We start from the raw sequence: 24,745 nt of genomic DNA on the forward strand, positions 1-24,745 counted from the left end.
TGAAGTGCCACCTCAGTACCAGTAGAAGAGCTAAAAAATATTCCCAGGTCTAGCTCTTCACTTTGAAAAAGCAGAATTGGACTGTCTAGGAGTATATTCACTGGGGAATTTCTTTTCTACCCTCCTGAATGAGGATAACATTCCTGAGGAAGAATTCTTGAGCCAGGAAAACCTTTGCTCCATTAATTTATTTTTTTCCAAGGTCAGGAGTTCATTGCTTAGATATAACCAAAAGGTAAATTACCAATCTAGACACACAGTCCTTAGCTGACAAAATATGAAACTTGCAAATTGTTCAGGATATGAGGCTCCCCATAATAATAAAGACACTCAGTGTGCCTACCCACAGAACATCTCTCCTGTGTCCCAGGAGAAAGACATCTAATGAACGAACAATTAGAGGAAGTCCCTTTGTTATAGAAGTCTGGTCTTTGCAAGCAGCAGAATTTCATATATGATGAAGATGAGATACACATATGAGATACCATGTGGTATGAATCTTAGGAGATTCTGGCCTCAGTGAAAAAAAAAATGGCAGCTGGAAGACAAGAACAAAAATGCAGCAGGGAAAAGACAGCATAAGCCTGAAGTGGCCAATAGGGTAGAAAGAGAGGTAGTGAGATGAAGATTTTCATATATGACTGTAGGCTTGTTACAGTCTGGAGCAACCTGATGAAGCTCTTCCCTGATACAACATACTCAAGAGAATCCAAGAAGAAGGCAATATGATGTCCTTAACACGCTCAGAAATGCTCTGCAGATACAAAACCCATTCTTTCAAGATGAAGGGACTGAGGTGGATACACCGCCCATCCCGAATGGGCACAGCAAGGAGTGCTCCAAGAAGTTGTAGTCTATGCCAACACAAGCTGTTCCCCACCTTTTTGCAACCTTCCACCACCTCCACATAATGGTCTGTAGTGACATCAGAGTAGCTAATATCACCTAGGCACAAAATCTTCCCTATCTATTCACAATTTGGTTCTCTGCGAGCCTCCCTCCACGTTCTCAATGGGAAGTGAAAGTCAAGTTGACGCCCTGATACTCACACTGGTGCACAGATGCTGTAGTTGCTTCCCTTTTCCCACCAGGGTTTTATTTGGGTTACAAAAAAGATAAACTTTAGAAAAATGCTGAGAAATAAAAGAGATCTAGAAATAGAAACATCAGGAGAGGAAGACCAACTTTTATTAATATTACAGTAGCAAAAGGATAATGATTACTGGTGGTCAGACATGACAGGAGAGAACTTCCCCCAAAGTGAAGAAGCATTTTATATCTGAGCAAATACAAAGTATGGGAAACAAGAGAGATGAAGGTGAAGAGGTGGCAAAAACGTAGGAGGAAAATGGCACAGTGAGGCACGAAAATGTGACAGTGATATGAAGGGGAACAGAAGATCAGATAATGGGAAAAAAAGAAAAACAGGGCAAACTATTTACAAAATAGGATAGACAAAGGAGTGTGAAAGAAAATAACTACGAAAGCAAAGTTTAAAAAGCAGCAACAAAATGGCAAGCTAGTATTTTCAGGGAATGAATACATATGGCACACATTTTATTCTACTGCCTTTAAAGGTGAATGTAGGTGATGCTATGTAATTCATTCAGGACAAGATTGTAATTTCTTAGCAATACCGCATGAGCAAATAAAGAACACAGTAAGATCTGGAAAGTTTTCTAGATGAACACTACCATCTGTTTAAGGGCTGTATCCACAGCAACTAGAAACCAACACAAAACCAGTCACCATTTAACCACACTCCCCAGAGAAACTATCAACATAACAGCTTCTAGCAACATATTCAGACACAGTGCCTGCTGAATAATTAAGAGCTAAAATGAGGTACATTGAATAATGAACTTGGTGGGTTTATTTTCAAATTCTACCACACACTCAATCCACTCATTGAATTCAAGGGTGTTTGAAAACTCACACACAGTTCCATGCTTCAGCTTCCTCCAGCCCAGAAGATTTCAGCTAAAAAAAGACTGGGAATGGTAAAGCTCAAAGAGTTGCCAGCAAAGAAATTCTAGGGTGATTGTTCCTTGCTTTTTCTTTTTTGTAGAAAGCATCCAAAGTGAATTCTGCTTTGGATAAAAGGGCTTAGTGAACAGCAGGGAAACAACAAAAAAAAAAGATAAAATTAATTACATCTCAGTATCATAGAGGTATACTACAAACAAATTTTCAGAAAGGCTTTTCCCTCAGTTTCTTCCCTAATCCCCTGCTCCCTTTTTTAAAAAAACTTTTAAATGTTGGTTTGTATAACCTGTCAGGCTCATGTTCTTCAGAATTTCTTGTGAAGACTCAAAGAATAAACTTACTACAAAAAGCATTTATTGAAGAGAAGGGCCTCCCTTATGAGAGTCTGCCAAGATTGCCCAGAAAATGGAGCCCCATTAGAAGCACTGATCTTCTCCTTCCATAACGCTACCAACATCCATAGGAACTGCACTGTCTTATTTCTCAAACAAATGAACTGAAGAGGAGGAATGAGGAATGAGCAGAGCACCCTCTCAAGGGGCAGCTGAACAAAATTGTTGCACTATGGCATAGAGAAGAAAACTAAAGTTCATTTCCCTCACCAAGCAAAGGAGAAAGTGTGAGAAAAAATGTTAATTTATCTCACCTATGGCACACTACCTACTGACAGCATATTGGGACTTCAGAAATCCACACAACATTTACCCAGAATATAATTCAAAGCCAAATCTGATGACTGACATGTACTTTACAGCTTTTATTATTTTCAATTTCACAAAAAAGCTGTCTAAGAAACTGATCTGCATTCTTTATAGCTTCACTCCCACAGGTAAAATTATCATCTAAATTCTTTTCATCTGTAGCATGATCTGTTCCACTCCACTGTCTTCAAATTACACCTTAACAAATTTCTAAAGCCAAAAGAATTGCCCAAGTACACCAATCCAGAAGACAGTTTTCAACTCGTCAAATATTATTTTGAGATTGAAAATAGTCTGTTTTTCATTTTTACCACTACACAGCAACATTTGTGAGTGATACTTTTTCCGATTTAGCTGATGACCAGTAAATTCTGTGAGTGAGTCATTAAAAAACACCAGGTGGGTCAAAAGCTTTCATGACACACCTTTTCTGAAGAGCCTGTATGGAACTTTCATACATTGATCCTATGGCCTTCTGATCACGGGTTTCACAGATTAGCACGACCAGTTAAATAAATGCTGTGCTCAAGTTAAAGGCTAAACATGAAGGTAACTTGAAAGTGTTTCAGTAACTTGTAAAGGGAAGCATCTTACTGATGTTCAAACAGTGTTCCTGCATTTTAGTCAAACCCCTCCACCTTTTTAAAGAATTGTATTTGAAGTCAAACATGAAAAGACATTTTTCCACTTTCATTGTTCATAGCCTAGGGAAAGGACAAGATGAGAAGAAAATGTTATCAACAGTTCTTTTATCATTTACTGTTCTGAACTTATTTACCACTTTTTGTAATTAAAGAGATATTAGAAAGACTGTCCTTCATAACTGGAAGTGGCTTCTTTCTCACATCTGAAGAAACCCGGCTGGACTCCTCACAGCTGCTTGTAGTCCAACATAGTTTCAATTCATTTTCTATTACAATGGCAACATTCAAGAATTGAGTAATTTCTAGTTCAGTTCTTATGTTAAAACTGATCAGCGTTCTAATAGGAATGGAGAAAAATAGATTAGAAGTTTCTGCTTGAGGAATAATTTCATCATATTGAAATGTTAAGGAAATAAGAAAAACAGAGTGATGTTATCAGGGACTGGAAACAAAGATTCATACTCCAGTTGCAGGCCAAAGCTTTATGCCATCACACCTCTAATTCTGGGAAATCATGAAGGGTAACACAGCTATATCTGTCTGCACTACACTACCCCCAACACAAAAAGAACTTGTGTGTCAGTACAGAACTGTGTTTCAGGCAAAGAAAACTCAGTGAAGACAGTGAACATATCTAAGATACGGGAATTGAGACACACCTGCCTTGTTTTGCCGCCCTACACACAAAGTCTGAGAATATCTGGATTTGTTAGTTTGTATAAAACAGAGAAAATAAAAAGACTCTGCTATTCTGTTCAATAAGGAAAGAAACCAAGAGGATTAAACCTGGCAAACAGAAAGTCACTGGTGGTTTACCTCTGTAAGTTAGAGAATTTGATTTCTGCTCTTAAGAAACAACCTATACACCTACAAACAAAGGAATTTTATAGAAAATTTTCAGCCTCTCTGAAAAGGCTGCTGACCAGACAGATACTCAAAAGAGTGAGGAGCATTTTGACTTTCTAACTTTACACAATGGCTTTCACTAAAGACCACCAAGAAGCAATCACTTTACCTTTCAGCCTCATTTTATGTGACAGAATGCCAGGAGTACTGATATCCCTACAAGACAGTCTGATATCCTGCTCCCATCTTGTGAAGCAGTTTGAACATAAAAAGCTATACAAACCACTTAAATGGCTATCAGCAGTACAACAGTGGAGGAAAATTTAAAAATACATTACAGAAGAAAAATTTTAAAATACATTACATTTAAGAAACAGGAGCAATGCAAGATTGATAAAAATAAAATAAAATAAAATAAAATAAAATAAAATAAAATAAAATAAAATAAAATAAAATAAAATAAAATAAAATAAAATAAAATAAAATAAAATAAAATAAAATAAAATAAAATAAAATAAAATAAAATAAAATAAAATAAACCAAAAAGATGTATTTCTTATAACAATATGATCCTTACAGAATGTCTAGCAATACCTGCTGCTGTCGCTGCCGCCTCATTTGGGCAACCTGAGACATCATGATTTGACGATCCAGTAACTCCATTCTCTGCTGCCTCTGGATGTCAACTGTGGCTCCCATTCCCACTCGAACTTCATTCGTTGGTTCCGCAGATGAGAAGACTGGTTCAAGAGTCCAAGAAAATATCTTTGCTACCCACTTGGGTACACACAGAATTCGATGAACTTTTAACATGCTGCTATTGTAGCAAATCCCAGAAATCTAAAATCAAAAACAAAATGTTAAAAAAACACTGAAAACCAAAAATCTTGAATACACCACATTTACTTTGAATTTGGCTGCAGGTAACAATTGGTGTTTTTGGTTTTTTAAGCACTTGCACAGTATTTACGCACAGTTCTCAGTCAAGAATCAGAGAATGAACAGGGGATTTCTTTACTTCCCTACAACTACAAATTGCTTTTTTAAATCTGTGTGGTGCATTGCCTGTGACTCATAAAGTTGTAAGGGGTTTTTTGTTTGTTTTGGAATTTGAGCCCAAGCCAAATGACCCTTTCTAAAACTGAAATGAAAATAAAATTTTAATTTCTAGTAAAAGAGCTGGTCAGTGCACGCTGACCTGAGATTAAGATGGCTCTTGAGGATGCTGAAGCACTCTGAACACCCCTTCAAAAAAAAAACCAAACCCTCTGAAGGCTTCTGTTCCCACCACCTGAATCTCTCCTTCTAGTAAAAATAAAAGCAAACCAGCGGAACTGAAGTTAAATCTAAGACTATGCACACACTAATTCCAAAAGAAACCCACCTGCCGTATAGGAGGGAAAATAAATAATTTGAAAACCAATTCATTAAAAACTGTGATACTGAAAAAGCCAGTTTTTGTGAGGCCCTTCTCCTACCCATAAGAAAAAAAACCACATTCCCTATGTTGTTGCTTGCCTTGGGGCTTGATTTCATTTCAGATTCTGCAGGAGAAAGAGAAATCATGTGCCCCATAAATGGAATTACAGTCATCCCTCAGCCATTATTCTGAGTGCCATTGTAAAGCCACAGCACTTGAGCCCAAAGCGGTCCCATCTGCATTCTGCTTTATGCCACATTTCAGCATTTGTGACTCTTTATTGTCTGTTATGCCACAAGAATTATGCTGTCACAGCACGGTGAAATGAACAGGAAGAGATCTGAACCTCAACAAATCTGTAAACATACCCCAGAAATGAAATTATGCGGAAAGCAATGTAGAAACTCTGAATCTGATGTATTTATTTATTTATTTGGGGCTATTTGTTGTATCTCACTGACATTTGTATAAAGCTACTACATGCATTGCTGATTATACTAAGGGAGACACAGTAGGAAAAACCAACATTCTTTAGGAGGGGGGATATTTTTCAGATTATTAACAAGGTTATTGCTAAATATCCAATGAGGTAGTGAGGCTTTTAGCAAAAACACATTCTGCTTTTGGAAACAATGATTTTTGTCTTCTTTTACTTTCATTTTATGGCTCAAGGTTGGATGTACAGCCCAAGCTGTTGGTTGCTTGACAGCCCAAGCACGGGCTGTGATTCTACAATGAGAAAGAACAGTTTTAAACTACTCTCAACCTCTTCAGTGTTTCAGTCGTGCTATGAGAAAGGAGGTAAATGCTATAAAGGCCATAATTACATCAGAGTGAAGGCTGCCTTTAATTAAAATTTTCTGTATTCAAAGAAAGGTCCTGACTGGACAGGGCACTGTAACAGAAGCTTTTCATGACCTTAAAGATCCTTTCCTCAGCTCTAGTGAAACTGTTCCAGATGACTAAAAACTCATGACTAAAACTGTGCACGTCAACTGGAAACTAAGTTATAGCTATAATCACCAAAGAACAAGAGGAAAAAAAATTCATGCAAGTTCTGCAATTCACCTGTTTCTGGTATGTACTGCTTGAGGTATCTGCCTAGCAAGAAGGTCCCCCAGAAGCAAACCCCCTGATCCTGAGGGAGTTAGGCAGATAGGCCCCTCACTGAAGAAAACCTAGATTTCACAGTAACTGAAAAAGCAGTTTTGGGGGAGCGAGAATTACTGAACCAGATTGCAAATATTACGTACACATTTAATCTGATGTTTTCTTCAATGTAAAATGCACAAGCAGCACCAGAACATACAAATTATCCCCCTTCCTCCCACCTTGTTGGGTGTAGGTGTAGGGAGGATCGTTAACCTATGGAGCCAGGACCCCTCTTTTGTTCCAGGGATTCTGCACCTGATTCTGCACAAGTGTTAATTAGGCAGGGAAAGAAGTCCCACTCAAAATACTTTGTCCAACATCACAGTAACATTCCTCCACTTCTTTCAAATGTCCCCCCTCGATACTGATCTCTGCTCTCTCTTACCACCTTTGAAAAGGCCTAATGTTTTCAGAAATCTTGAAGGGGTTCAAAAAGTCACAAGAACAAAACAAAGCAAGCGGTGATAGGAAAATCTACATCTCCCTGAACATACGACAAATCTTGACACGTGTCTGAACATACTAACCGCAACGAGAATCATTATTTATCAAGTCAAGACAGAAAATAAAGCAATGTGACAAGAGCAGCCTATCTTTGGTGTCAGTACTTTGGAACTTGTCTCAGAAGGGGAGGCATACTGCAAGCCCCAATTAGCAGCTGCATCAGTAAAAGCATTCTTGTATTTTTCTTAGAGGAGATGGCTGGGCATAGAATCATTTAGGTTGGTAAAGACCTTTAAGATCATCAAGTCCAGTACTGCCAAGTCCACCGTGTCCTTAAGTGTCACATCTACATGTCTTTTAAACACAAACAGAGATGGTGAATCAACCTCTTTCTGCCCTGGGCAGCCTGTTCCAGTGCTTGATTAACATTTTAGTGAGTAATTTTTCCTAATATTCAATCTAAACCTTCCCTGGCACAACTTAAAGGACATTTCCATTTATCTTACTTGGAAAAAGAGATTGACCCTCACCTTATTACAATCTCCTTTTAGGTAGTTGTAGAGAGCAAGTGATTCCAGAGCACTTAACCAGAAGAAAAGGCTTTATAAGGCTAAAAGTTTATGGACATGCTAAAATGAAGAGCTATTATATGGAAGTATAAGAAACTTTAAAACACTGTGATCAGTTATAACAAATTTTCAATAAGTTTCAATTAGTGAGGACAAGATGGCTATTTCCATATTTCCAATAAGCCCAGAATGGAGACATTTGTAGTTAAAAAAGGTCTTGTGATTCAGTCTGGCTCAGTGTCATACTCTCATCTTAATGTCAAGTATTTCCAAAGAACTTCCTCTATAGCTGGTTCATATGCAGAACTTGATAGATATCATTTTTAAAATCATAAGCTTTGACAAAGTAAAAAGCAACTTTTTACACTGTTTTTGTAACTGACATTGAGTGAATTTCTAGTGTTTAAGAACATAAAGCAACATTGTTTATTCAACGAAGATAAAATAACCTCATCATATTCCAACTTCAGCCCTGTACATCAGATGAAAGGGCTACTTCCCCCAAACAGAGGAGCTTCCACTGTATTTTAGCCGCCAAAAGTCACACAAAAAACCGTTGTGGTTATTTTCACACTGTTAAAATGGAGAATTTGTGGCTAGCAACATTAGGGGCATCCTAATTTCAGTTAGTCATAGCATCTTCCACCATACTGTATGTGGCACAGTGCTAAGAAGAGGAAATGGAGGATGCTGGAAATTCTCTGGCACACTGCAGAATAAAAGTGTGCTTAGATATTTTTAGTTTCTTAATGCCGTGACTTACTACTGGTTCTTCACAAGAAGTTTTCTAACCTCCTCCTGCCCCTGTATAAAGCCTGACTTCCCCTCCCCTTCCCTCCTGTCCTTCCAAAGTTGTACATTTTTGAGAAAAAGGAAGTAGCTGTAGTTTCTCTGCAATTAGGTAAACCAAACACGGAAACTCTCCAATATTTTACATTGCAAAGACACATATGCTCCACAAGTAGCTGGAATAGTATTTAAAATTTAAATATTTAAATTCACTGCACTTTCCTTTCAAAAAAGGAAATCAAACAGAAATAAAGTAGACAGACTGGTGTAGAGAATTATGTTGAAAATTATTTTAACTAACAGAACTTGATATCAAATACTTGATTATTTTGTTCTGAAAAGTGTAAATACATTCATCATAGGTACTCAAGACTTGGCTATTTTCAGATACCAACAAATGAAAAGCAAATAACTTTCTTAAGCTGAAGTGACATTTTTATACCTATTTTATCTGCTTGTTCCTTAGTATGTTCTGAATTCTAAAAATTAGAATCAAAACATGGGTTGAAGTTTGTGTCAGGATTCTGTATTTATCTTTTTTAGAGACAGCATTAATCAAACCAAGAGGGATGGTGAAAACCACCCAAGAAACAAAACTACCCAACAAATAAACCCCACTACACATGTATTTTCAACTTCTGTTACAATTCTAACAGATTCTTTTGTTTGGGTTTCTTTTTTAGAAATTGTTGCAAATACTATAAACAGCCTTTTGTAAGAGTTACCTTGAGAGAAAAATAAGATTATAGAGATACTAAAATATTTTTCTTCAATTTCGTTTCCCATTGATTTGGCTCATAAATTTTCCAGATACCTTAAAACACTTTTCTTCATAGTTCATTAGTGCTTCATTGGTCAGATGGAATCATTATCAGCTAAAAAACATTGTGTATGTGCAAGTATGACTGTACTGCCATTTCAGCACAGTACAGCTACTCTTAACTTGTACTGGTGTCCTAAGCATAGGTTCCCTTGGTCTCTGCCAGCATTGTGTAGGTGATGATTAACACATTGTTAACCAAATCTCTTTAATGAAAAGATCAAGATTTGATTAATCTGACTCAACATAGATATCTGTAATTTAAAAGCCTACTAAATAAGCTGCTTCTTTAAAGTTAGTGTCATAGTCACCAGAGAGAAATGGGCACTCTTGGGATGTAACTCATCCTTTGGCACACGTCTCCAAAGTACACACAGCTGAATTACTCTCATGGATTCCTCTCTGAAAAAGGTCAACATTGCTGCCAAAGAAAGCAAATACTGATAGAACAATCTAATTCCTAATGAACCAGTTGGTACAGTTGACCTAATAGACCATATTTTGGACAGAGACTCTTCCTCAGATCTAAGAGAAATTTAGAGGTGAAATACAAACTGAAAGCCAATATCCATTTTTCTACAGAAGCCACAGATATTACAGAGAAAGTGCCTTATGACATACTATTACCTTTTCCTGTCCTTTCTCACTACTTTCTCCTTCTTCCAGAGCTGGAAATATCTGCATTTCCCTCCTCCCCAGACAATTACAACCTCAATTCCAAACCAACATCCCCTGTATTCCAGATGAACCAACTCCTCTTTTTCTCAGACGCACTGAGTGCTGGTAGCTTAGTCAGTTGTCATGTGTTCACACCTTGACATGGGCAGGGTGTCACAGCTCCCACCACAGGGAGCATGAGGTCAATAAAGTCAGCAGAATGTAGTGGCACTCAGATCAAGTCACTTACAGTCACTCAGCTGAACACTGAGCACTGTCCACACACAAATACTGCATGTTAGTTTTGGGCAGGATTCAGCACATGTGTTAATGTACATGGAGTTGCTGGAGCAAGTCCAGGCCACAGAGATAATCAAAGGACTGTGGGAGCATCTTTCACATGAGGAGAGACTGAGAGAACTGGGGCTGTTTGGCCTGGAGAAGAGAAGGGCAGGGGATTTTAGCAAAGTAAAGAAATGCCTGAAGGGAAATGAAGAGGACAAAACAAGGCTTATCTCAGTGATTCCCAGCAACAGGAAAAGGGGAAATGGCCACAAACTGAAATATGGGAGGCTCCCTCTGAGGATCAGGAAACACTTTTTTACTGTGAGGTTGATTGAACCACTCCCAGGTTGGCCAGAGAGATAGTAGAGTCTGCATCCTTGGAAATACTCAAAAGCCATCATGGTCCTGGGACAAGCTGCTCTGGGTGGCCCTGCCTGAGCAGGGAGGTTGGACCAGGTGCTGCCCTCAGTGATTCTGTGAACTGAGTACAGGCTCTTTGGTAGGCAGTTCTAGCAGGAAAGGGGAATCACATCCGTTACACACAAAACACATGGTTTTACTTAGGTAAGTACTCAAGCATAAGCAGAATTTTTACTAAGTGAGTAGTCACACAGGCATTAGCAACACTACTGATATTTATACTGTAATACCAGTGTCAGATATTCAGAAATTATCTACATGCAACATTGAGCAAACATTTACCTGAATCCACTTACAAGCACAGTTACAAAGTGTTCAAAAAACATCATCCTTTGACTAAAGTCCTACATGAGACTGAATATGGATGACTGAAGGATATCCAGACTAACTGGAGGATGAAGAACAATGCACAGCGGACACAACTGTGGAGGTAACTGCATACATTAACAGACTCCGAGCAAAGATTCTCTTTGAGAAAGCACATTTTTAATATTAATTTTAAGTATGGAGAAGGGACCATATTTTAAGCGTGAACACCATACTGTGGGGTAATACAAATGCAAATACAAAATGTTTTAAAACATGTTTTAAAACAAAAAAGAATTCAGTATGCATTGTTCAAGATCACTTAAGAACGATGTGAAAGAGCAAGAAAAACAACAAGAAAATCAATTATTCCTGTTCAGCTGATCAGATCAGATCTGATCAGATATTAGCTACATAATAATATTTTTAAGACTAAAACAATGAAAGTCTGGTTTAATTATTTTGCTCCCCCAGCTGAATCACTTTTTATCCTATAAATGCTGATTCTAAAGGACATGAATTCACTATACAAAAACACCTCAGCTGGATGAACAACTAACAGAAAGGATGGATAAAGTTCTTAAACAGAACTCAAAAGTACAATCCAAGTACACTTAGGAGTGTTTAACAGCATCTGTACTCTATGTAAAACTAAGTTAGCCACTTAAATGAATAATGACTAAATAATCACTAATGTACTCAAAAAAAACCAGAACTGAAATTAAAATCATGCACTCAACACTGTCTGAACTTTCTATCTTAACCTTAAACCGTTAAAGTATAAGCTCTAAATTACAGATTCTCTACATTTTCCAGTATCTAAACATAAAAGGCACAACTTTTCATATAATCTAAAAAAAGTAAATTCCAGCATAGCACAGTAACAATGCAGAAAACTGTTGCATATGGCTTAGTGAAATCTCCAAGTCAAGCAGGGTTTTAGAAACTTCTCAGTTTCAGTTTCCTAAGGTTTTAACGGAACTCTACATAAATTCAAGGCAGCTCACAGGAGACTTGCTGGGTTCCAAATTTTGAATTTTATGCAGTGCAAGTCATCTTGCAAACAAATAAAAAACTTCTTACACGAGGTAAGAAGAAAGGCTAGAACACTAAAATCACAGGAAGGGCCTGAAAGATACCTTCCCCCTATCAAACATAGCCCTAAGCTACTCAGAAAAACCCATGGCATGTGATCTGTCTGATGACATTATCCTAGAAAGTGGAGGCAACTGCATGTCTTCGTGGGACATGTCTTCTGCTGGTCACCAACCTGAGCTGATTTCTTTAAGCAGATGAACTCAAGCTATGACTGAGCCTTGACACACCTCTCAAATTTCCATCCTACAAGAGTATAGCGAGGAAAAACATAAAGTGGGAATCCAAGAGATTTTAGAGGGGTGGGGAAAAAAAGGGAGAGAAGATGTCTACATCCAATGAAACATGAATACCATTTCCTAAGATGTTTTGACTATTTTAAAGGAAAAAAAAAATAGTGAAGAAACTGTTTCAAGCCTTCACTAAACTGAGTGATATGCACTACATGGAAATACTTCCATCAACAACTACTGAAAGAATTTTGGGCATCTCTAGTATGTTTCCTAATTTTATGGCACAAACCCCAAAAAACTCCTATCACAAGAAACAAATTTGGTCTGTATGCAGCAGGCATCATATATTCCTGGCAAAATAAATCACAAGAAACTAAATTAGTCTTATCAATTATAAAATGATTACAGATTACTGATTACATCAGATTTGTTAATTTCTTTACAGTCTACTTAATAAATTTTCTCTTCCTTATATATCAGCATCATGTATTTAAACAGCATGTTTTATACAACATACCAGCAACTGACATACCAAAAGTACAATAACTGATTGTCCAGTTTCATGTGGGCAGTAAAGAAACTGCCTTTAAGACTGTAATCCTGTGCTGGTTTAAAATTAGATCTAGCAAGATATACCTTATCACAAAGACAGACACAGAAGACATTCTGTATTCCAATAACAAAACATGAGCTGTAATATCTGCACCTGAGAAAAATTCACCATCAAAACTACAAATTGTCAAAAATTCCCTATCACCAGGCACATTACATCAATGCCCACCTGCCCCCATAGACTCATACATGCATATCTGTAATGATGGCATCACTCAAAACCACTGAAAACAAGAACTCAAGGCAGTACAGTTCCTAGTACCTCTACACCCTGCCTAGAATTCACAAGAAGGTCTCATGATACTTGCAAGGATGTAACTAGAAAGTCAGATCCCATTTAGTCATGCTCAAATATAGACTGTGAGAATTTAAACAAATCTAAACGAGGAACACCCTGAAGACCAAGTGGAAACTGATAACAACTCAGATTTTGTGCTGGCACCATCCAATTTAATATGGATTCCACATAAGCAGAAGTGCAACAAAAGCTAAATTACAGAACAGCATCATAATACACTCAATATGAGTGCCTAAGTGATCTTCAGTGCTTAAAATACAGTGACGTGTCTACCAGGCAATGAACTAGTGACTAAACATTACACCTATCTGACTTGGTGTTCATGCCTTTACTCATCCTTTCTGTACAAAACCTGAAAATTTGAGCCCACAAGGACTGCGGTAGTAAGCTAGAAAAATGTTAAGACTAGTAAGAATTACATAACATAGGTTGTCAGAATGACTTAACATCAATTTGACAATCTATTTCTGTAATTGGACATATACATATGTTATCAACCAACTACACTTTGTAGTGCTAAAAGACACCTTTATAGTGTTGCATATCCTTCCTCAGATTATCTAATATATCATGAAACTTTATTCCTTTATCAAGTTTTCTAAAAAGACACCAAATTATAATTTCTAACAGAGGAGAAAAAGAGACTTCTTAACCACAGAAGTGTGGCAGATATGCCGTGCAAAAGAAATGGCTGAAAATCCTAACATGAATTTCTTTTCAAACTGCAGCACTTCTTACAAAGTTGTGGAGTGCAGCTCTCTGCTTGCTGCAGAAAAAAATGGAGACTGAAAACACGACATAATTGATGATGACTTAATTCATGCTGACTGAAGCAATATGAAAACTTGAAATGATTTTTTAGCCATCCTGTGACACAAGTAACTCAATTTAATCCTATGGATTTACACCTAAGTAAAACATATTTTCAATCTTAAATTAAAAAAAAAAGATAATTCATAAAAAATATTACTAAGAAAGTTCAGCAAGTTTCATGATATAGAAGAATAAAACTTCATACTAAGAGGGAATTAAAATAAGAACTGTATAATGTATTACAAAAAAAAAATTGAACTACTCTTTATATGCCTGTATAATCAAGTATACACAGAGCTTCTGTCATCAGGAAAGAGGGAGTTAAAATGCCTTTCCATTTCTTTCCTTTCCTTCCCTCTCTAATGAACACCTGTTGGAAAGGAAGGGCTATTAAAAGAGCCAGCAGAGTAACAGGAAGGGTAGTGTGCTTGGAGGAAGTCACAGATCCTTCAGTGGGCACAGAGGCTTGGGCTGATTTCCAGGGGAGATAGATTCTGATTTGTTAGCTGCACTGCTTTCATCGATATTTATAGCAAGATCAAATCATGAACAGACATCACCGTTTGCTGCTCCGGCACTCTTGTTATTAGTTATCCTAGAAACTCACAGTCAATGCAAACAATAAGAGATTAAACTACTAAGCTGTAGCAGCATTTCCTTCTGAGCTCAACCCAAATTCAAATTAGTAGGTCTACACAGCAAGGGCATAATTTGAGTTCTCCATCAACTTAATGACTTCCCTTGGAAGTGGCGGCACTCCCACTGTTGAAAAAGGTTACAGTCTTTTGGGCCAAGAAATCAGCCTGAGCTCCTTATTTCTAATTCTGTAAAATTTAAAAAGAAGCTTATCAGTATCTAACAATCTGAAAGATTTAGCACAATCTGTTCCAGCACTAAGCACTTTACCAACAACAGAGTCAGAAATGAAAAAGAGAGATCACAGCTCCTTTATCTGACTGATGTGATGAACGTGATTTTGTGCCCTTGCTGCCAGTGGCATTGTGAGAAACAGCAACATTATAGATCTCCTTGGAGAATAGCAAAGCATGAAAAACCCTCACAGCAAAGTTATTAAAACCTGAGTTTTGGAATCAAAGCTTGAGGCTTGCTGAAAACTGGAAAAACAAACCTCAACCTAGGGTACACATTTCTACCATTTCCTCAATAATCTCATTTATAGTTGTGGGTGTACAGCTATATCCATGGCAACAAAATTAATTTTATGCAGGGAGCAGAGGCATCCTGAAAATATTAACCACCAATTTTGTTGTCTATCAGTTTATCACCAGCTAGTCAGTGCTTCACATATTTAGAAGCTGAAGAGGAAAACTTTCTACTTACCAACACATAATGTTACTCAGTAATTTCTGTTCTTTTTGAGTCCAAATATACTGTGCTGCTCTGTAACAGAGTGTTTTAAGCAACATATGATTTTTTTAACAGTAAGACTTACCAATCCACTTAAGGCTAAAATCCAGATGTAGGAACCAGAGGTTAAGAGCTAGAAGACAAGAGCAGGGATTTAAATTTTTATTTTAGAAAGTTCTTGCTATATGAACCACTAAGTTGCAATATGATATAGGTTATGCACTCATCATGACAATGGGAGACGTCAGACTTTTACCTTTGTTAAAATTCAGTTTACCATTTAAAAAAAAAAGTATTCCATAAAGAGCAAGTGGAAAAAACACAGGGATCAAACAATTGTTCTCCTTCTACAGAACAATACATTTTATTTTCATATAGCTTACTAAGTATAACAGGATGTCGGTTATAGGCTGCACAGAAAAACAGGTCTGAAAGACAGACTGAAGCAAAGGAAATGACTCAGCAGTGACAGGAGAAGAGTTCCAAGCAGGCAGGCACTCCAAGTGAAGCTCTCAGACATGCAGTCACAGACAGACTAAGCACCAGCATCAAAATTAAGAAAATAAAGTTCTTACCCAGTGACATATTTGTTGACATGAAATCATAGAAATAAGTTGGAGCAAATTTTTTTTTAAATCCTGATAAGTCAACATAGCAGCCCATAGCTTCTAGCAAAGTATGTGACTAATCACCTGGAGAAGGTTATTACCAACTGGAAAAATGGACTGAAAATGGTTACTAAAATGTTTCTGCTGATGCTGACTGAATCATGAGAACACCTTCCCTCTAGAGTTCAGACTACGGAAACAGTGACTTGAGATAAGGGCAGAGTTTACAAATGAGAAGAAGGCAAATGAGTCTTCCCTCAGGCTCTGTGTGATGGCAGCAAGCTGCTCAGCAGGGAGCGGTCCCACAGAGATACAGGGCTCAGTGACACCACTGACCCAGACTGGACATGCTGTGTACACGAAAGCAAAAGGCAAAAGACATGATGGAAAACAGCCCACACATTAGCATGGCTTGCCCAAAGACTGCAATAATAGTGGAAGTGATGGGCTCAGAAGAGAGGGAACAAGATTTCTGAGAGACCAAGAAAATAAGGTGCTAGAGCAGACAGTGAAGGAACCAAAGGCTGAACAGGAAAGAGGATGAAATGTTCATGTGGAGCACAAGTCAACATTCTGAAACTGACTACTTATTCTAAAATACATTCTCCCACATTTCACATAGCTACGGTGTATTACCCATTGCTTGTGCCAGAGCTACTTTTGAATCCCTAGAATATATAGAAGTGAGCCTGATTTATCATAAATTTGCACATCTCATCATTTAGGTTGTGACACAAATGTCCATTCATTTCTAGGCTGCTGGGTTTTGGGGTTTTTAAATTGTTTTTTGAATAATTACTGGCTTTCTATACCAAGTAGCTATATTTTTCCAGTCATATTTCACAGAATACTAAATGATGTTGCTGTGCTCTATGTTACACTATTCTAAATTACCTGTCACATGGTAATGCATGATATACAAGTAAGATTATTTTATATTGAAGTGAAATTCAGCCAAAACCTTGATTATTTACTAACAGTCTTACCACACAAAATACTGTATTCTACAGCTTTGTTCGAACTCTAATAGACAAGAGAAAAATAAGCAAATTCAAGAATATAAGCAAACTAGAAAGGTAAAAGATAAAGATGCTTTAGAATCAGGTTCCATTTTAATCTCTTTTTGTCTAATTCATTTTACTGACCAAAAAAAACCCCGTGGAATTGTCTATTATATTTTCCCACATAAGACAAGGTAAGGACAGACTACTTGCTCACCACTTCAGCAGACTAGAAACACATGTTTCTCTATGTTTTAGCTGATGGGATAGTTACTAGCTAAATGTAGGCTGAATCATGCACGTGGGAGCATTAAAATTCATAGGAAACAGAAACACTAACTACTAACAACATTATTAGTTTATTAAAAGATGAACAAGCAAGTACATACCATACCTGTAAACCCAGTATGTAGACCAGAGACTTGTTTGTGATAGAAAAGTGGCCCAATACTTGGGTCACCTGCACTCTTGGAATGGAGGAATAAAATGGAACAAACAGCGCAAACACAGGACCCAAGCTGCAAAAAGAAAGGTGCAGATGGTTATAACAATGATACTAGCAACAGTAGTGTCAAACAATCAAAAGGAGTTAATTTTAAGTACATAACAATCAAAATGTTACACCATCTTGCAAACAAAGGTCTTCCTTGGGAACACAGACTAGGTAACTTCTGGCATTCTAGGTAATAGATTCATCAGCAAATAAGAACAAGTGACAAAAAGTATTTCATTTCCCAATATTTAGGATTGGAAGCAGAAGAGAAGGCAACATATTTCATCTAATAGCAGATTCTTTCCATAAAGCACAGCATACAACAAGAACAGCAGTAATCTTCTACATCAGAACAAAATATGACTTGAATGGACAAATGGTAAGGATTTTACCTTTCCCAAAAGGTTAAGGAAATCACTTCACTTACAAAGCTAAGCTCCTGGTATTTACCCAGGCTTAATGTGTTAGAGGATTGCCAATAGAGTACAGCATCTAAGATAGGAATATGGACAGTTTGATTTGACTTCCTTTTGCCAGTGACTTCCATGGCCCTACAAATAAAGTTCCCTTTAGGGAACAACAACATAAGATGCTTTTTAAATTTTTAAACCATCACTGGAAGGAGATTCATAGAATCTAAGACTTCAAGCACTTTTTACAATGACCAGATGCCTAGACTGATCTTGTGAACATGAGCTAGTGCATTTCATTCTGACACTCAATTTTGCATATAATCCTTTTTACACAAACAAAATACACCTGCAGAAACAGACACAACACATTATTGAAATAAACTGAAATTATTGAAGTTCTAAGAGTCAAAATGCTGTAAGAAAGCAACATACAAAAATTCTTCTTCATCTGAAGTTATTCCATTGAATAAATTAGGTTTTGTATGTGAAGATGGAATAAAAACAAAGAAAAAATATCTTTTCTCTTCTTAGAAAAGTAATTTTAAATTATTTCTTTCTATTCTGACCAAATTGAGAGAATACCACAACTGTGACATGCTTTTCAGGTTTTATTGATCCTGTGATAAACAGTGACTCAGAAACAGATATCACATGCAAGAGTGCACTCAATCATAAGATGGGAAAGTACAAAAAGGAATTTCCCTAGACTGCAAGTGCATTTTAAAAAGAGATTAGAGAATGCTAAAAGGTTCCCTAAACGTTAGTATTCACCAATTATGTCAACAGAGACCACAGAAAGCACCACCCCAGTCCAGAGTAGCTATTACCTAAATTCAGATTCCAGTGTCTGACACTGTTCTGTACCCAACAACCTAGAGTTGCAGGAAACTTAGTGACGGGCCTTTTCTGCTAAAACAATCAGTTCATAGGCACTACAAAGGTATGCTCCTAAAGGAATCAGTGTTTGTTTTTTAGACAGAGTTCACATCTAATATAAATAGGTATTACCCAAATATCCATTCAGGTATCTTTTTTTACAATGTCAATAGTGCCCTTCAAAATGCTGTGTGAAACGTATTTGTACAGGCAAATCCACCATGTGAAAATTCATTCCAGCTAATTTTAAACCTTCACCCTCAACTTTCTTTATATAATTTTGTACTTTAAAAATTTCCCTTTATTTTCTGTTGTCTTCAGTATTTTCAATAGTTTACTAATGCCTTTTTTTAGAATATCTATATGAGGACACTGCTTATCTACAGCAGGTCTGTCAGACAAGTTACCCACCGAATAATACTGTGTCAGAATATGGCTGACACAGTAAAGTACAACAAAAGGACAGTCAAGGAAAATGTGGACCCACTGGTGAAAAAAGGGACCTAGTGACAAAGGACAAGAAAATAGCCAGACATTCAGTGTCTTTTTTGGGTCAGTTTTCAATGGTTAGTTTTGCCCTCAAGCCTTGCAGGTCCCTGAGCCTCCTGGGACTGGAGCAACAGCTGCTGTGAAGAAAGACATTTTGGAAGCTCTTGAGCCCAGCTGATCATACAGAAGGCAAAAGAACCAGACAGACTGCACCCCAGGGTTCGCAGGGAGGTGGCCAATGCTACCTCATTGAAACATCAGGGTGATTAGGGCAGGTTCCTGACTGGATAATTGCAAATGTCACATCCATCCTCAAGGAGGGCAAGAAGGGGATTCTGACAGCTACAAAGCTCACCCCTATCCCTGGGAAAGTTACAGAGCAAAGCTCCTAGGAGCCATTGCTAGTTACGTGATGGACAAGGCAGCGGCTACTATACCATCTGGATTTACCAAGAGTGACTCTGGTGCTGTGGATAAGGAAGGGGAAGATAGCGAATGTTGTACATTCTGACTTTATGATGGCCTTTGACTTGGTTTCTTTTTCATCCCTTAAAGAAAAACAGGGATGACATGCATTACATAAGCAGATTTGAGGGATCTGGCTGCACTGCTGGACTCAAAGGGTTCTGATCAGCAGCATCAACTTTAATCGCAACCACTTACTAGCAGCTTCCCTTAGGGACCCATACTGGGATGAACACTATTTATTGTCTTTATTAAACAACATGGATGATGGGACAGAGCGCACTCCCAACAAGCTAGTGAGTGAAATCAAACTGGAGGGAACAGTCAATACTTTGGAGAGCAGGACCACATTCAGCTATTCCTTGATGGACTTGAGAAATGGGCTGACATTAGGAATGTTAGGGAGTTCAACAGAAGTAACTGTGGAGTCTCCATCTAGGTTAAAACAACCTTGTGCAGTGGCATAGACTGTCTAGAAAACAGATTTGCAGATAAGGAGCTGGAGAATCCTTTGAGTGTTAGTCAGCCTTTGAGTGTCACTTTATCCTTGCAGGAAAGGTCAATCACATACAGGGCAGCATTATCAATGTGTTGTCATCAGGCCAAGAGAAGTAATTTCTCAGCACTTCTGAGCCTAAACCTAAATCATTGTGTCCACTTTTGGGCTTCATGCTTCAAGAAAGGTATTAATATACTGGAACAACTCCAGACAGGATAATGATGGTCCAGTATTTTACCAGGCTTCCCAGAGCTACAATCTCCATCGTCAGAGATACAGTCTGGACACACAGCCCAAAACAACCCATTCTTGTTGGACACGTTTTGAACCCAGGGTTGAATTAGACAACTGCCAGAGATCCTGTCAAACTTAGGCTACCCTACTGCTCTGTGAATAATCAAAGCCTTAATCCTGAAGCTCATGATCACTGGAGGAACTTCTAATCCTGTATTTCACTGGACAGGTACAAACACCCATTCACATACTGTAAATAAAAGGTCTGGCTCTTGACTCTTTCAGTTATGTTAATTAGTTGTTTGGTTCCATACATCAGATTCAACATCTACAAGTGGAAAACATTTTTTTATTGAAAGGCTGTGGAGGGATAGAATGTAAGAAAATAAAGATAGTGCAGAAGGTAGTCTCACACCTGAGGAGTTGCAGCAGTACTAATCACCAAAGAGTAGGAACAGGCCTGCCCTTAACAGGCCACAGCTGTGTCCAATAAGAAGAGTGCTACAAAAGAGTGGGTTAGCTAGTTGAGAAGAGAGTTAGAGTTGTTGGCTGTGAAGAAGAAGGAGTCAGTCCTGTAAGGAGCTGCCTGTGAGAAATCACCGAGAAGGTATGAGAGCTTTGAAATATGATGACAACAAAAGACTACTTCAGTGTTTTCTTCACTTCTTTCTTATCCTCTTGTATTTGCTTTTCCTCTCATCTCTTTTAGTCTCCTTTTCTGTGCTTTCTCTCTTTTTGCAGAGACTTTTGCCCAGAATATCAGGAACACACTTTCACATGCTGTGATTAACTTGTACTAGAAATCTGTGATGTCTGTGTGCAAAGAAGGGCAATAGACACAAGCACATTCTTCTGACTTTGAACTGAGTTTTAGCCCACTTCATATTTAGGAAGTTACTTTTAGTCATGTGGGTTAGAAAATAAAATTTTCAAACAACCCAGAAAACTCTAAAACCTGAAAACTGAATTCTAGAGTTTGAACATTCTACATGTCTGTACCAAAGATGTACTGCAATAGCTGTCTCTAGAATAATTATTTCCTCATTTTGAAGAACATGCTAAATTTCAACATTTGAAGTGAAACAGAAACACAGTGACAAGATAGGAACATTCTAAATCATATGAGTTGATGAGATTGGTTTTGTACAAAGAAATTAAAAAAGACATACAAACAATATCCTTGAAAAAAATAAATCAGAGATGTAAAAACTGTCTGCAAAGAAAAAAATCAGAGGCAGGTACATCTTACAAGAGAAATGCACTATTTGAAGTCTAAAAGGGTGACTATTAAATGCAGATTAAAATAAAACATTAGCACTAGGAAATATACATGCACAAAACAGGAAAAATGGTTCTAAAATGCAGGAACAAAGGGTTAGAAAGCCAAATAAATGTAGCTTCTGCAAAAATGTTTGCTGTTGTCAATAGAAGTTCTGCGGCATCAAGTTTGCAGAAATAACCTATTTTATTCAGAATGACTCACTACACTTACTAACTGCTGTACTGTGTTTTTCTTAATTCAAGTTCTCCAAAAAACCATTAAAATGACAAATTGACAACCACATATTTTTGGGGGGGACTAAAAATATCACTTATAAAAACAGCTGCAGATAATACAGGCACGCAAGCAGTGCACTTGCAATTCAAGTTACTAAGTCATTTCAGTGACCTGCATTCCTACAGTCACTGCAAACACTGGCATGTTACACTTAAGGTTCCAGCCTTTATTCTGAAGATGCTAAATATTCACAATAACATTCCTCAAAATTAATTAACTCTGTGGAATGTGACTACCCTTGATGGTTGTGTTCCTCTACCTGCTGGAGCCCTGGACTCAAAGGACTCACCTACTGCACTCAATTCTTTCACTACAGATGAGCAGGACAGCCCATTGCCTGAGGTCTCTAAATAGCAGCAAAAGCATTAGGCTTTGGTACCCAATACTCACTAGCTAATGCCAATATTTCACAGGAAAGCAGCAAGAATGCAGAGAAAAATTTAAAAATGCACCTGGAGGTGAAAAGAAAGGTTCCTCCTGTCCATGGATATCCCTGCAGAATCTGTGCAACTTGCAGCTCATGAAAATTTGAGACTAATCATCTAACCAATAGTTTACAATCCCCTCATGAAGGCACAAGTCCGACACCTATCCTAAAGTAAGCTTTAATCTTTAATGCCAAGATATCCAACAATATATTTTGTAACCTGCTGGGTTCCGTGTTCCTCACCTTGTCTGCCAAAATCTGAACAGTGTTTGCACATATACGGAAAACACAAATGTATGTCTGCACATATATGGTTAACACAAACACTGTCTGACACACAGCAATTTCTTAATTTACATGTTCAAATCCTGGAGCAGTCAAACAGATATTGGACCAACAGCAGCTGTATCAGAACAGAAAACAATCAGCTAGAAGGACAAACAGTTAGTGAAAAAATGCAACCTGCACCATTTAATTTATCATCATGCTAGGCCAGATTGGTAGCTAATGTACCAGTGTGACTCAACGGGTACAATCTAGTACTGTATCTTAATCAAAAGAAGGCAATATTTTATCAGGTCAAAGCAGGAAACACATACTGCCGTTGTTTTATAATGATAAAACAATTCTGAAACAACCATTTCCTTTAATAAGAAGCTGGGGTACTAATGTCAGCAAAGACATGAATGCGTATCTCAGAATTTCCCATTTCTACAGCAGACCTTAGGTGCTGGACACGGAACCACACTGTGGTATTACTTTGTGTACACATGAAGCAAGTTCCCTGTGCAATTTCCCTTTAAGCAGTCCTGAATTCTCATTACTTCATTTAAAGCAATTTTACTCTCTCATGAAGCTGAATAATTTAAAAATTATTCAAAAATAAGTAAGGAAAAAAATTCCAGAATAAGACTGGTAAGTTTTCCCAAAACTTTCTGAATGTGATGTTAGAAGACGAATGCTCCATTAAGACTGAGGAGCTGAAAGCCTTAGATTGAGCCCTTCAGCCCTTTGGCATCTAACGGGAAATCAATCATTTGTACAGTAGGAGTTCAACACCAGAAAAATCAGTGTACAGTGTCAACCAAGTGTTCCAAGTAGGTAAAAAAGTAGCTCATGAGGCTCTGATGTTCTGCTATGGCAAAAACATTTTCTATACTACGAAGTAACTTTGCTGTTAGATCTGTGTTTCCTTGAGGCTTTCTGATGAGATGGATGTGTTAGGAGAGATCCTATCTCTCTACACACCTTCACCACTACAGTGTCAACCACCACATGTGCTGTGAACACAGCCCTAACATTTCCAGAGAGGCATCCTGCAGTCTGCATGGGTTGGACCTGCCAAAAATAGCCTTATCATGCCTTGTTGGCTGTTTAAAATCAGGCCACCAAATGAGGTCATGAAACAGTCCTTTGCAGTCATGAATGATCAGTATCAGTTTTTGGGGAAAAGCCCAGGTAGCTCTCAACCACAGCCTCTAACAGCAAACAAAAGGATTTTCCATCTGCCTCTGAACTCCAAAACCCTCTTAACAAACACACAATTTACCTCTTACATTAACAGTTTTTCACTCAGAAGCAAGGTTATTTCAGGCACAAATGGGTTAACTCACAATTTAACATCCCATTCCTTTTCTACTCCCTAGCCACTCATTCTTGTCAATATTATTTTAGTGGAATCAGATTTGTGTTTTAGAAGCTTTTTATCTTTCATGTATTTACCTTAAGTTTTTCATTATTATTATTATTATCCCTGCTTAAAATGTAATAAACAGCTTACAAAGGCAGACATTCTAACTAATCTCTCCAAGTCCCAGAGCTCTTTAACTCCCTCATACATTTTTGAAAGGCATTTCTGTAAATCCTCATCATTATGATACTAAAACCGTGCTGGGAATGTCCACGGGCGTTTGAGACGTCTGCTTTACCACCACATCTCAGTATGTCTCAGTTCTGAGGTTTCCTCATGCTGCATCAGATCTCACTGGTAAGAAGAAGTTCTAAGTATGTACTGATTACACAGCTCTTGGCTGTAAGTTAAGGTATTTTTAAAAGTAGATGGCATACAAACAAAATTTTTCTCATATGAGAGGGATTTTAGTTGGTCAACAAATAGTCAAGTAAACCTCTGGGTGAAGTCCCTTCTGCGAAAGTCAGTGGTGCGTAACTTCAGGGGGGAGGTGGAAGTGTTGTTTCTAATTACTCTCTTTAAGCAGACTAATTG

At 37.7% G+C, this 24,745-nt stretch overlaps 1 protein-coding gene across 1 annotated transcript in view; it reads right to left on the bottom strand.

The window, feature by feature from the left end:
• UBAC2 (UBA domain containing 2) overlaps positions 1–24,745 on the bottom strand; it is an 89,665-nt gene that overhangs the window by 15,107 nt on the left and 49,813 nt on the right. Inside the window, exons 5-7 of the mRNA XM_084201324.1 lie at positions 17,462–17,585; positions 15,544–15,591; positions 4,772–5,017 (exon numbers count right to left, since the gene is read on the bottom strand). Coding sequence (XP_084057450.1) covers positions 4,772–5,017; positions 15,544–15,591; positions 17,462–17,585 — 418 coding nt within the window. The remainder of the gene's footprint in view (positions 1–4,771; positions 5,018–15,543; positions 15,592–17,461; positions 17,586–24,745) is intronic.

Source organism: Fringilla coelebs (genome assembly GCF_963513975.1).
Source record: "Fringilla coelebs genome assembly, chromosome: 2".
Lineage (NCBI taxonomy): Eukaryota > Metazoa > Chordata > Aves > Passeriformes > Fringillidae > Fringilla > Fringilla coelebs.